Raw genomic sequence first — 15,003 nt, forward strand, 5'->3', positions numbered from 1 at the left:
GAGGATGGAGATATGAGATCTCCAAATGAGCTAGCTAGTCGGATAATCTGCAATAAGTGAACTCAGAGTTCAGCAAGGGACCCTGTCACAAGGTGAGAGGAACTGAGGAAGACACCCACATCAACCTCAGATCTCCTCGTGCATGCACGTGCACTCACATGCAAAGATGTCTACACACATGGATGCACAACACGTAGCAGAACAGGTTAAATTCAATAGAATTTATATTAGATTGCTAATCCCTACCAAGTCATCCCTTCCTGAGACTTCCAAGCAAATCTGCATGGAGTAAGCAGAAGTCAATCTTAGCACTTAAGAGAATTTCATTTCAAATCAACAATGTGTAATTATGCTTAATAATGTGTGAATATTGCAAATGTTTTTACGAACACATCACATATTATTCTTATCAACTTATCAACACCCACACTCCAAGTTCCTGACCTGGAACCAGCTCTGGGGAGTAGCTCTTGCGCAGAGAGCCTGCATCTCCACTGCTGGCTTCACACGCCCAGCCAAGCTTCAAGTGCTACCCCTTCCCTGAAGCAGGGGCTTCATCAAAGTTTCCCTTCCTTCTTACCCCCAGCATCCCAGCAGCTCAGCCAGGGGCAGGGGTTGGGGGGTGGGGGAAGATGTGTATCCAATGCTGATGATGTACAGTTTCTCTGATCAACAGTGGCTTCCCAGGACTAGGGGTAGTTCTTCCTAAAGATCTAACTTCCTGTATGCTCTGTTTGGTCTCTGCGTAGCTCTGGTCCTGAAGATGACAAAATGAAGGTGATGCTGTGCTCTACAAACCATCCACCAATGATTTGGTTATGGAGCATGGGGAAGGTGTGTGTGAGCTACTTCTCCGTGATTCCCAGTTCTGCAGTATCTGCTTCTCTGTCTCTGTTCCTAAAACTAGAACAGCATTTACCAAGTCAACCAGGTGTCCCCCAGTCAGGTTTTAGAGAGTTCATAGTTTCCATTGTTTTCTCCCCAAATGGCTTCAGACAACACTTCTGAGATTGTATTCCACTGATTTTTGTTTCATCAACTGAAGATGCTAAGCTTTGTGTGGGGAATCTAGCAAGGCAAAACTCACCTGGTCCCGTTCTCCAGCATAAAGCTGGTCAAACGGTAAATGTTTGTGGACCAGAATGCCATGTCATCCAGACCTCCGAGGAAATAGTCTTGGAACTGCTCCACCAGAAATGGGGACTTTGTAGAGTACGTGGAATAGAGCTGCAGCAGGAGGCAGGGGAGTGAGGCATTGCACCGTCTACATACAATCCTTTAGCCAAGATTCAGAAAAAGCGCATCTTTACCTTGGAAACAGCAAACATCTCCCCGTGCCTGCAACACAAATAAGAATCTTCATGAGCTGCAGTGGCTATAGAAAAATGAAGCAAATAATGAAGAGACAGCCCAGCCATGTGCATCTTCTACCTCTCAACTGCCTTGACAGAAGCGAAGTCCATAAGTTCGAAATGCAACCCCTGAACTAAAATACGAAAAGGGTACTCAGAGAGGTCCCTTCTGGTCCACACTTACATTTCCAGGAACTGAAGGTACGTGCAATCAACAAGGACGTCTTTGGTGATGACTTTCCGGCCATAGAGATTATCATAAATTCTCAGAAGATCCTTGACGGGCACGTACCTGAGTTCAAATGAAAGGGAGACGCGTGAGTTCTGACACTGATGACAACAGGAACAACTGCAGGAGCTGCACAAGCTCCCAGTGTCCCATGATTGATTCTGTGTCACGAATTCAACACTCAAATTCAAGCATCAGCACTGGTCATTTAACTTTGCCAGTGGCACTTAGGGATTGATACCATTATATTCCCATTTTACATAAAAGGAAACTGAGTCTCACAGGGACAGTAAGTAAGTTTCCCAATGATGCAGAACAACAACAACAAAAAAAGAATAGGTGCCTTAGTCAAATAATTTATGAAAAGATATTTAAATATCAGAAATTATCAAATTATCAAGTGTAAAAAAAAGTGTTCAATTTTGTGAATTCAGAGTTCATGAAAATTAGTCTCATGAATTGCTAATGTGTATGTGTGTGGGTTCATGAGCTTGTGTATGCATATGTGCACGTGTGCGTGTGTGTGTGTGTGTGTGTGTGTGTGTGTGTGTGTGTGTGTGTGGTGTGTGGTGCAGGGTTATATTTGGATATGTGTGGAGCAAGGGTGTATTTGGGTTTTTAAGTAGTATCTTACTCTGTAATCAAGGATGGACTAGAACTTCTGTGAATCCCAGGATGTCTTCCAACTCACAGCAGTCCTCCTGCCTCAGCGTTCTGAGTGTTGCACTTATAGGCCTGAGCACCAGATATGGCTCCCCTTTGGGTGTACTAATTTAGATGCACAGAAGAAATCCAGGGAAAGAACTCTGGACCCAGTTTTTGGCTCATAGGCATTAACTATTTAGTTGGAAGGAGAGCAGTATTTTAAAATCAGATGTATAGAGTCATTTTTATTTCAGTCTCAAAAGCCCCAGACTAAACAAGAATATAACAACAGATAAAATCTGATTTCCATAATAAAATCAAAGATACAAAAAATAAAAAATGAGATTAAAATTGATTTATGTGTGTTAACAAGAAAGAAGGAATTAAGAAGCCCATTTTTAGCTTATAAGAGCACCAATGACCTTTGCAATAAAAATGGCTTAACAGGCAAAAAGAAATAACAAAAATATTTGTTTTAATGAATCACTAAGCAAGCAAGAAAGTAATGAAAAATAATAAGTCCAAAGTCCAAAGTCCAAAACCAAATAGAAAATGGAATATTTGGAAGCAAGCAAGGACGAGAGCCAGCTTTACTCTGTTGGTGTCTGATGAGCCTCAGAAGCTACAGCGGTTTGACGGTAGGAAGCAGATAGACGAGCAGGGACATGGGGCCATCCACCAGAGTGTGGCCAACCTGCTAGGGACCCTGTCCCTAAAGACAACTCCCCTAGCAGCCATCAACTGCCAATGACTCCTCCACAGTGAGTGGCAGCCCATGAGTCCCTCCCTCCTCCATGTTGGAATGCTGGCTGGCTTGCTCTTGTGCAGGCAACCAGGGATGCTATGAGTCTGTGCATGCATTCATCCTAGAGAGTCCTCCCTGGCCTCTGGCTCTTACAGTCTTTCCACGCCCTCTTCTCAGAAGGCCCCTGAGTCTTGGGTTTGAGTGATACAGATGTCTCATACATGACACGGGACATGGTCACTTCTTAGCACTCACTCTCTACCCTTTGAGCAGCTGTGTCTGTGTTAACCTTCATCCACTACTCAAAGACGTTTCTCTGCTGAGGCAGAGCTGTGCTGCAGTCAATAAACTTTCATCAAAATTCCAACAAGTTTTTCCTGAAACACATTAATTAGCCTTATCCTAAATTCCACGAGAAAGAGCAAAGATAAAACATACTTTTAAAGAAGGGAGATACTTTGAATGAAAATGGCCCCGGTAGGCTCAAATACTTGAATGTGTGGTTCTAGTCCAGGCCCAGTGTCTGTCTGCTTCTCTGTCTCTCTCTCTCTGTGGCTCTGTCTCTCTCTATCTCTCTTTACCTCTCCTCTTTCTCTGAGTGTGTATCTCTCTGTGTCTGTCTGTCTGTCTCTCTGTCTTTCTCTCTGCCACGGCACTCCCCACGGTGACAGTCATGGACTCTGACACTGTAAGCAAGCTCCCAGTTATATATTTTCTTTTCCAAGTTACCTTGGTCATGGTGTCTCTTCACAATTCAATGGTCACTAAGACAGACGACAAAGAGGAAGCTCTGCCCTTCTAGAAGCTGACGTACAGCAAAGCCACAGGGACAGAAAGAAGCAGTGTTCCTGAGGGACAGTTACTCTGGCCAGGAGGAGAGAAAGGAAAGCACACAGGCTTGCTGCAGACCAGGGAGGAAAGAGTAGACTAACGAGAAACTCGTTCTAGAACACCCAGCCACCTCGATGGGGAAGGTAAATTAAATTTATACTTCAGCTTACAAAAAAATGTCCAGATGAATTAAATGTAAAAAGACTTCCTGATCTCCCAGAAAACCCAGGTTTGTTTCCCAACATCAGACAACTCACAACCACCTGCAACTCCAGTTTCAGGGGATCCAGGTCACTCCCAGCCTTAACAAACAACTGCATGGAAGTGTTACACACACACAGGCACACACACACACAAATAAAAATAAATCTTTTTTAAAGCCATAAAGGTTTTAGAAGACTACATAGAATCATGCCTTAAAGGTAGACTATTGCTTTTAAAAGACACCAGAAGCATCCACAACCAAGGAGAACAGATATAGTCAACTACTATGGATTAACAAATTCGATTAGTCAGCCTTCAATCCCAGCCCTTGGGAGGCAAAGGCAGGCAGATCTCTGAGTTTGAGGCCAGTCTGGTCTGTAGAGTGAGTTCCAGGACAGCCAGAGCTACACAGAGAAACCCTGTTTCAAAAAACTGAAAAAACAAACAAAAACCTCAATAATGAATAAAACACACCCTAAGTATTAATACACACTACAAAGTGTACAAGCATAATTTAAGAAGTAATTTGACAAAATGGTGAGATAGTAGAAGCTATATATTCAGAACACTATGCAAAAACACCGGCAAAGCCAGAAGTAGTAACACAGGCCAGTAACCCAGGCTGCTTAAGAGGCTGAAGCTAGAGAGTCCCCAAGGTCAAAGCCTGAGACACTCAGTTAGACCCTGTCTCAAATTTTTAAACACTATTTAAAAAAAAGAAAAGAAAAGAAAAAATGAAGTCGCTAAGGACTTAGCAAAGTAACAGAGTAGTTGCCTAACATCCAGAAAGCCCTAGGTTCATTAGCTAGTAACAAGGGTAAAATTACACACACGCGCGTGCGTGCACACACCCACACAGAGAGAGAGACAGAGAGACAGAGAGACAGAGAGAGAGAGAGACAGAGAGAGAGGGAACAAAAAGACAAACCAGTAGGAAAATAAGCTATAAACTAAAAAACAAATCCAGCAAGTCATAAATTCTATTTTGGTACCACATATTTAAAAGAATGTTGGTCTTACCAGTGCCGTGAGAGGTAATTAAAATTAAATTCAAACTGGCTCAACACATCTCCTCCTACGGCAAGAGAAAAATATTTACAATCTGTGGGTTAGTGACAAGACAGCTTCTTCCAGCCCACATTCCCACAAACCAGACTATTCCCGTAGCTACTCATTCTGTTTCAGACCTGCCTTAAAGAAAAAGCTCTCTTTTAAAAATCTTAGCTAGAAGCCGGGCGGTGGTGGTGCACGCCTTTAATCCCAGCACTTGGGAGGCAGAGGCAGGCAGATTTCTGAGTTCAAGGACAGCCTGGTCTACAGAGTGAATTCCAGGACAGCCAGGGCTACACAGAGAAACCCTGTCTCAAACAAAACAAAACAAACAACAACAACAACAAATCTTAGCTAGTGACATGAATGGATTATGAAAGCATAGTGAAATAATTCTGTTTGCTATCTTTTTGCTTGTTTTAACAGGATCTCACTGTGTAGCCTTGGCTGGCCTGTGTCCACTCTGCTTAGTGCTGCCCTTCAACTTATAGGAATCCTCCTGTAATTCAGCTCCCCAACTGCTGGACTTACAGGTGTGTGCCACCACACATAGCTCTGAACTTATTTTACTTTAAGATAGACCATACAAGTCTATTCAAATAAATACTAACATGTACATTACCACTGGAAAAAAGAGTTCAGCAATTGGAAGCTGAGGTACAGGTGACTACGACTAATCTAGCAGATGGCGTTTAATCCAACATATAAGAAAAATTTTCTCATAAAATTATTTTCTCATAAAATTATATTCTCATAAATTTCTCAACAACAAAATACATATTTTTAAACAACAACAAAAAATACATTAATGCACCCACTTAGAAATCTGGCCCCTTAGCTTGGGGTGGTGGCACATGCCTTTAGTCCCAATACTTGGAGGCAGAGGCAGGGAGACCTCTGTGAGTTCAAAGCTAGAGTTCCATAACAGCCAGGACAACACACAGAAACCCTGTCTCAAAAAAAGAAAAGAAAAGAAATGCATCTCCATGTTGCATTGCTGTGTTATGTTCTGATAGATTTTAGCAATAAAATTAGAAAAATATTTAGCATATAAGGCTGGCAGGGTGGTTCAGTAGGTAAAAGTGCTTGCTATGTAAGGCTGAGCTCAATTCCCAGAACCCACAGAAAAGTGGAGGGAACCACTTCATAATGTGGTCCTCTGACCTTCACACTCGCACACTGTGGCTCGCATGACACACACAGACACATCATGTCCATGACAACACAGATGCTCAAGCACACACACACCATGTACATGACAACACAGATGCTCACGCACACACACACATCATGTCCATGACAACACAGATGCTCACGCACACACACACACACACACACTTGCATGCACACTAACAAATAAATTAAGAAAAGTAATTGACATATGAGAAGAATGAATGGACAGTACCAAAGTCACCAGCCGAGTGAGCGTCGGAGTAAGAGTCGTAAAAATCGATCTGAGGAACAAAGAGAAGTACGTGGTGAATGTCATGGACTGTGGCCCAGAATGTCACCCCGAATCAGACACGCCAAGGGGAGGTGACAGCCTCTCCTGGGGAACTGCAGAAGTGTATCTTGGTGTTTGGCCTTCACAATAACATTCTCCCTCTTGTCTGTGTTGTCCACTGAGTTGGATAACAACACTGCTGCAGACAGTTGTGTCTCCCTGGGGTGAACAACTTTTCAAATGGAGTTCAGATTACAGGTCCAATAGAGTAGGGTTTGTAGCAACTAAAATGACTAACGTGGGTGGAGGATGATAAAAGGCATAAATATGAGCAAGGTGCACTGACATGTATGTATGTATGTGTGTGTGTGTGTGTGTGTGTGTGTATACATACCATCATGACGAAACCCATTATCTTATATGCTATGGAGAGATGGTTCAGTAGTTAAGAGCACTGGTCACCCTCCCAGAGGACCTGAGTTTGATCCCCAGCCCCACATGACAGCTCACAACTGTCTGTAACTCCGGTTCCAGAGAGATCCAATGCCCTCTTCTGACCTCTGCAAGCATTGTGTATACATGCTGCATAGGCATACGTGCAGGTAAAACATCCACACATATAAAATAAAAATGAAGATTAAAATCTTAATTAAAAATGCCCAAAGTCGAATACAACAACTCACAGGCAATAGGGTCTTTCAGTCTAGTTATTAGGAGAGACCGCAGCCCTCTGTTTGGGAGCTATTTTGAAGAGAGCCAAGTGGCAATCAGTCCTTTCCTTAATCAGACACACAGCCTCAAAGACACTGCAGAGACACACCTGCCCCTGTTTGCAGCACCTTAGTCCATTTCAGTCTTGTGGGTGTGTCTTTAAAGGTGATAACAGTGAAAGGAATTAATATAATAACAACTTCTTAAAAGTCAAAACTCTAGCCAGATGTTCACAGGATGTGTGGACAAGCTAAGCTTTTCCTTTTCCTTAAAATAATCCAGTCTTATTTGTAGATTTGGGGATCAAATCCAGGGCTTTGCCTGTTAAGCAAGCACTCTTATCTCTGAGATACTGCTCACCCTACCCAGTGTTGGTCAGGGTTTGACAGTGGCACCCTCGTAGTGACAAGTACTCACAGCTCCCATTGTCCTGAGGAACCCTTGTTCAATACCCAGGCTATGCCAGCTGACGTCAGCGACCATGTGGGAGGTGATTCCAAACAAGAAAGCCACCAACTTCTCTGTGTCCTGGGGAGAAAAGCAAATTCAAGTCTTATGTGTTGGGTTAATATGATGATTCCCTGGGAGGCTTTAACAAACATGAATTAACTTCCATTACTGAGCCTTAACAAAGAACTAGAAGCAGGTGAATCGCGTAGCTTCTGGATTCAGGAAAGTACACCAGACTTTCTGGAATACTGCGTAGTGTCTTGGAAGGTTTTCAGATTCATTAGGCATCGGAGCTAAATGGCCGATAACGTTAAGGGTTGACTAGTTGTAACCTCCTGCAGCCTAGGCAGGCTCGTTCAGACCTTATGCCACTGGGGCCACCTGCTGTGCTGCTTCTCATCCCTCTCCTTTGATGTTACACTGCCTGCCACCTGCCCTGAGGCCAAACCGGTTCTCCAAGATTTTCCGGAGTTTACTACAAACTGAATTTGGCGAGTTTCTGCTAAAAGGCTGTTCTGACAACTTCACATCTCTACATCAAGAAACTTGACGTGACTGGGGATGGATGGGCTTCCCTCTTTATAAGCGCAGATTTTATTTTTAAACATTTGAACCTTGAACAGACTAGCATGTCTTGGTTCCATTATTTCTCGACCCGCCTAGGTTCCCTCTTCTTTTTCAGCTCCAGGCTGCTTCCCTGGCTCTAACCCAGACATGAGAGCCGCAGGCCGGCCCCAACAACTAGGCATCTGCTGCATCCCCACTGGTGTGCATGGCACCGCAGGTCAAGTGGCAATGAGCTATCCTCATCTGGGCAGCAGAGATGCCAAATGGAGTGAACCCAGCAGTACTTGGCAGTGCAGTGGTGACTCCATGGAGGTGGGAGTGCGTGCATACCTTCTCCCAGGGCAGAGGGTAGTTCTCCCGAATATAATGGATGCTGGCATTAAGAAATGGAGTCCAGTGAGTCCTCTCAGAAACGTCATGATATTTTCCTAATAAAACAAAAAAGTTTGGCTGTGGAGCCTAAAATGTTGAGAGTCTCCTCAAATTTCCCATGACCACCCACTGTGTTGCTGGCTCCCTTCACTTTCCCCCCAATTCCTTCTTTCCTCAGTTCTGACTCCAAGGACACCTCAGGAGCAGAAGGACCAGGTGTAATTTTAGAAGAGTCACTCAAAGGATCCTTCCCCAACAATGTGCTATATTCTGATATCTTATCTCATGTCGTCACTCTCCTTTAATTTACTTCTATCGTTGTTGTTGTTGTTACACTTGTTTGCGGTAGGTAGGTCTGTGTGTACACGCACACCTGCATAGCAGGACTCATACAGAAACCAAAGAACAAGAACAACTTGCAGGAATCCATTTTCTCCTTCCACTATGTGAGTCCCAGGGATGAAACTCAGGTCATCAGACCTGGAAGCGAGCACATTCAACTCACTGAGCCGTCTCTCACACACACCCTCCCTATTATTCATTTTAAGTGACTTTTCTCTCTCATATTCTGGTCCTAATCTTTATACCACATAGGAGAGCATAAACTGGTTTATGCAAATGTGGATAGCCAAGCATGCTGGCACATACTTGCAATCCCAACACTCAGAAGGTGGAGGCAGAAGCAGGAGGATTAGGGGTTTGAAGTCATCCACAGCTACATGGTGAGTTTGAGGCTGTACCTTGGCTACAGGAGACTATCACAAAAGAAAGTGGGGGGAGAGAAGTAGGGAGGGAAGGAAAGAAGAATGGAGAGACAAGGGAGGGAGGAAAAGATTGTAAATAGATAGATAGATAGATAGATAGATAGATAATCTAAACTTCTTAGTGTAGAGTGTTGTGTGTTTTGTCTACTTTGAAGGCCCTCACACATTGAGCAGAGCTTCTTAGATTTAATGATCAAAATCTTCCCTTTTTTCCATGTATTTTTATTAATGTTTCAAGGGACTGTCAGAGGATCAAGGGACAGTAGGACTCACTGAATGCTGCTTAGGATTTGCCAAGTGAGAAATGGTAGGTTAGAGAGAAGAACTATGACCTACAGGCAACAGCAGTAGCGTTGAAAAATGACAGAGAGGAAAACAGAAAGAATTGCTTATAAACTCAAGAAACACCAAGCTTAGCTTAAGGATTTATGTGTTTGACTACGTAAGGCGTGAGTGTGAGCACAGGTGCTTGAGATCCTGAGTACAGGAGACGGCAGCACCTCAGCATGTATTTCACTGTTGTTAAACCAGATTGTTAAGTGATGGGGTTTAGCCAGTGGTGGTGCACGCCTTCAATACCAGCACTCAGGTGTTTCGGCTGGCTTCTTTGTGCCCTGGCTTTGGATGGGTTTAGTTGGGTTGGGATTGGCCAATTGACAGAATCAATAATGAGAGAAGAAAAAAGGAGGGAATGGGAAGTCTGAGGATTTATATTCTCAGCTCCTCTGCTGTAGAACGGAAGGAGGCTGGCTATGACCCTTAGCTACAGATTCCACTCCTGTCAAGTGGTCCCCACCATGAAGGGCCCCTCAGCACAATGATGTCATCATTCCCCTGCATCACCTGCAGGTGGCGACTCCTTATATGCTGCCCACACCTTTAGGAATGGTGTTCTCTTAAATTCCCCTCAAAGTACTCAACTGACTTAGACTTTCGACTGGGCAGTGACATCATTAATATCACAACAGCCTAGGGAGGAGGCTGCTATAGCACAGACACAGAACGGAGACTGTAGGAAACCTTTTTTGAGAGTCACATGCTGACAAACAGAAGGGACTGCCACAAAGCAGTAAAGCAAGGAGAGACATTCAGACCAGATACCATCACGAAGCAAAATTCCCAGAATTTCTATGCCCAAGCACTTAAAGTCATCGGTGAACACTTTTACAGACATGTTTATATATAAACTTGTATTTTATTTTTGATTCTGTGCATGTGTTTGTCTGTGAAGGATGTGCATGAGGGTGCAGGTGCCTGCAGAAGCCAGAAAAAGATGTCAGATGCCCTGGAGCCCAAGTTACAGGTGGTTATGAGTCACCCAACATGGCTGCAGGGACTGAAACCTCATCTTCAAGAGCAGTATACACTTTTAACTACTGAGCTGTCTCTCCAGCTTACAAAATATACAATTTTTAAACTCCTGTTAACCAGCAAATGCGGCATCACTCCCTCTGAAAACATGCCCCTTACCTCTTTTACAGATGCTAGGATAAAAGGCATCAGGAAACACCGTCCCAGCCTGATATGCGTCCTGGTGCTCTAAGATCAGCTGACAAACAAGAGAATGCATCAATTAGAGGGCTGGAGTCAGAGCTGGGAGAGTTGGCCCCATGTGCTTCTAGCTATGAAAGATTAGAACTACACCAGACATAAACAGATGAAGGAAAAAGGCAGGCAAGGGTAACTGTTAAAACCCCATACATATTTCATCAGCATACAGTATATATAATAACTTCAGGGACTTTCCTGTGTAACAGGCAAGTTTAAAAAGTAGCAAAACCCACCTGTTGAGATTTTACTATCTTTCATTTTCTATTTTTGTTTCTCTAATGGAGTAGAATTCTGCTAAGGCTATTTTAAATTTTTTTTACTTCTTTATGTGTTTTTGTTTTCTGACACAAGACCTCCTGTAGCCCAACTGGCCTGAAATTTCTATGTGGTCAAAGCTGACCTTGAACTCCTGATCTACGCCTGGAGAGCTAGAGTTACAGGCTTGTACAAATCACCATACCTGGCCTTCTCTAAGGCTAGTCAGCTGATCCAAAATTGGTTTATGACAAGCTTTTCAATGATCTACTGTGAAATGAGAAATATATAGATACCTAGATATACACGCACATACACACAAACACACACACACATTTACGTAAACATCTATGCAGGGTAGTTGTGCATGCCTTTAATCCCAGCAGTTGGGAAGCAAAGGTAATTAGATTTCTGTGAGTTTGAGGCCAGCCTGGTCTTCAGAGCAAGAACAGCCCGGGGTTACACAGAGAAATCCTGCCTGGGAAAACCAAACACACACACACACACACGATTTAACACAAATGTATAGGTAGCAACAACAAATGCTGTGTGCGTGTGCAAGGTTACACCACTTGGGCTTTACCTCCCCTCCCCCTCTCATTTTCCCTCGTGCTTCAGAGGGATACAAAGATATCCTTTGCCCTTAAAAATGAGGTGACAGTGGATAGCAGGCCTTTTCTCTAGGATGGTCTCTGTGGAACTTGCTGATTCGGGTCTTTGTTGACTCTAATGGTGTGGCGAGCTCAGACCCCAGGCTGGGAAACAGAAACCTCTTCCGCAGAGCCCTCCTGCTTCTCCTACTAGCCTGGAAGCCTGAGAGTTTTCTGCAGCAGAGATGCAGGGCTCCTGGTGGGGCACCAGCAACCAAGTGCTTGCAGGCAGAACACGCACATCAGGTTCACTGGGAGCACGGGCTGAGGTTATAAGGGCTGGAACTGGCAATCAAGGCAGATTTGTATTTTCCAAAGCAAGACTGCATTAAGTCTGTTGAATCTGCGACTAGCCAGCAAGGGCAGTGGCTATAACAACTGGCACACAGACGGTTTTCAGTACTATTACATGTTCTTACATTGTAAACTATTACATGTTTCTAGACACATTGGAGCTCCTCCTTGGGCTCTTATTGTGACAGCCGCTTCTCTAGCTTCTTGCTATTAGTCCCCCTGCATAAGCTAGCTCAAGAGCTTCTGTTGAGGTTTGGCCTTTTGCTATGTATTGTAATACTGGCCCTCAGGCCTGGTTGCCCCCAAGGACAAGAGAATCTGCACATAGACCCAAGTGATGCTACACGACCTGGCCCCCCAAGTTATCTCTGATTGGTGAATAAAAATGCCTATAGTGGGTAGTATTGAGATAAGTGGGGTTTGGGGTTTCCGGACTTGGGAGTCTGAGGAGAGCCATGAGGGGAGACAGAGAAGGTGGAGAGAAGATAGACGCCATGGGTTAGGTGAGTCAGGAAAGCATGGCCACGTGGGCTGGCCAACTGAAGTGAAGAGCAGCCCTGATGGAAGATAGCAAATTAGAATTTGGGGTTAATGATGGGAAAGCAGATTCTAAAAGCTTAGAGTGTAAATATCTGCCTGGCTCTAGTGCTGATTAAGGCTTATTATATTAATAAAAGCTGTATGTCTTTTATCCTGGAACTGAATGATCAAAGGTGGAGTAGAAACTGCAACTGAGATTAAATAATTTCTAACATGGCTTCTGTGGTCTGCAAAAGGACGACGGTGAAGGACACAATCTGCAGTCAAGTTTGGTGGGGCAATTCTTTTTTTTTTTTTTTAAAGATTTATTTATTTATATGTAAGTATACTGTAGCTGTCTTCAGACACTCCAGAAGACCAGAAGAGGGAGTCAGATCTCATTATGGATGGTTGTGAGCCACCATGTGGTTGCTGGGATTTGAACTCCGGACCTTCGGAAGAGCAGTCGGGTGCTCTTACCCACTGAGCCATCTCTCCAGCCCTGGTGGTGCAATTCTTTTCTTTTCTTTTTTAAAGAAAAATATTTATCATTATTATCCATGTGTAGGTATGTGTGTGTGTACCTGTATGATAAATGTGTGCTACAGCACACGTGTGGGGTCAGAGGGTGGCTTTCAGGAGCAATTCCCTCCATCCCTGTGGGTTCTGGGGCTTGAACTCGGGTCCCCAGCTTTGATAGAGAGGATCTTTACCCACTGAGATATATCACCAGCCAGAGAGCTGGACTTTTGTCACTTAAAAAATCATAAATAACAAGCTTGAGGAACAGTTTAGTGCTTAAGAGCACCTGTTGCTATTCTAAAGGACCAGAGTTCAGTTCCCAAGACCCACATCAGGGAACTCAGAACTGCCTATAACTCCAGCTCCAGGAGATCTGACACCCTCTATGGCCTCTCTCCATGGGCACATGCTCACATGTGATACACACACACACACACACACACACACACACACACACACACATTAAAAACATAAATCCCCTTAGCAGCCTCCACCTTAGGAGCTGGGTTTATTTTAAGCCTTTCTTTCATATCAAGAGAAAGGGGGTTATTATAATAAACCATTATTAGACACAGGCAATTAACAGATGAGGTACTGGAAGTGTTTCTACCCTCTTGAAATATATTGAACCTTATTAATAAGTTAATGATTAAAAGACCGCCTTAAGCCTAGAGAAAAACAACCTTTTGTGAGACAGTCTCTCATCATCTAAGTTGGCTTTGAGATTAGCATATAGTAAAGAAAGACCTTCATCTGATCCTTCCGCCTCAGCCTCCCAAAGTCGGAAAGGCGTTTAGCACCCCGCCCAGACAATTCTGCTTATCTACCAAATTGGCAAGGGTGAAAAGGAATATAAAGTAAACTATGAAAGGAAAAGCTCTATCAAATTGGAATATTTATCAAACTTTTTCCATTTAAGTACACGAGTAATTAAGGCTAGTTGCTTTTTGTGTGCTGTGAAGTACATATGCATGAATATGGTTTTTGTCCAAGCCTTCCTGTCTCACATCTTCCTCCAAAAGTGGAATGTAAAAACTAGAATTCCCCTGCCCCAGACAGGTCCCAGAAACTCTAACTTAAAAGGAGGGGACCTTTTTGTCCTGAGCCAGAAATGCTCTGGCTTTATCTTGTCTGGTAGGGAAGGTCGGTTGAGCAACCTGACCTCTCACTGGGCTTCCCCACCCCGGCCAGGAACTTGAAATCAGACTCTGATGTTGCTGTCCAGCTTCAGCCCACACAATGACACCTCCATAGCATTCCAGAGGACAAAGCTACAGTTTGGGGACAGCTGGGCACAAGGAAGCTTGCAGGAATGCAAACAACAACACACCTGAGCCAGAGAAAGACACATACCGCCCCCAAGAAAACACACACAAGATAGATAAATAAATGTAATGTTAAAAACATTTAAGGAGCGCATTGAAGAGCCCGGAGATTAGCAAGCCCCAATTCAATGAGGAGGAAGTGCTTGCGCCCATGACCTTTCCAGGACTTGCTACTATGCCTGTCTATCCATCCGCCCTTCTTTTTACATTTAGCTATTTGCACTTTCCAAAGAGAGACTATGTTAAGTTTGTGGACTCTGCAGTACATTAGTCTAGATGTATACGAATGTGTCTATGTGTATAACAGTAGTAATGTATGTGTGCCGTGGACGTCCCTATGTAGAGGTCAGAGAGCAACATTCAGAAGTAGTTTGTTTGGGGTTTCCCCCCCCCCCTTCTACTGTCTGGGTTCTAGGGATGACTCAGGTTGGTAGGCTCAGCAACAAGTATCTGCTGAGTCATCTCATCGGACCAATGGGCTGAGTCAGTTCTGACATCACAAAAGAATGTCAACCACTCTTAC

At 43.8% G+C, this 15,003-nt stretch overlaps 1 protein-coding gene across 4 annotated transcripts in view; it reads right to left on the minus strand.

The window, feature by feature from the left end:
- Gpld1 (glycosylphosphatidylinositol specific phospholipase D1) overlaps positions 1-15,003 on the minus strand; it is a 53,761-nt gene that overhangs the window by 26,941 nt on the left and 11,817 nt on the right. For all 4 annotated transcript variants that reach the window (XM_029468336.2, XM_085831201.1, XM_021179909.3 and 1 more), the window contains 8 exons: positions 10,835-10,913; positions 8,559-8,656; positions 7,629-7,739; positions 6,462-6,510; positions 5,027-5,081; positions 1,537-1,644; positions 1,311-1,338; positions 1,088-1,227 (listed from right to left, as the gene is read on the minus strand). In XM_029468336.2, coding sequence (XP_029324196.1) covers positions 1,088-1,227; positions 1,311-1,338; positions 1,537-1,644; positions 5,027-5,081; positions 6,462-6,510; positions 7,629-7,739; positions 8,559-8,656; positions 10,835-10,913 — 668 coding nt within the window. The remainder of the gene's footprint in view (positions 1-1,087; positions 1,228-1,310; positions 1,339-1,536; positions 1,645-5,026; positions 5,082-6,461; positions 6,511-7,628; positions 7,740-8,558; positions 8,657-10,834; positions 10,914-15,003) is intronic.

Source organism: Mus caroli, unplaced genomic scaffold, assembly GCF_978045245.1.
Source record: "Mus caroli unplaced genomic scaffold, Mus_caroli_1 scaffold_15, whole genome shotgun sequence".
NCBI classification, from domain to species: domain Eukaryota; kingdom Metazoa; phylum Chordata; class Mammalia; order Rodentia; family Muridae; genus Mus; species Mus caroli.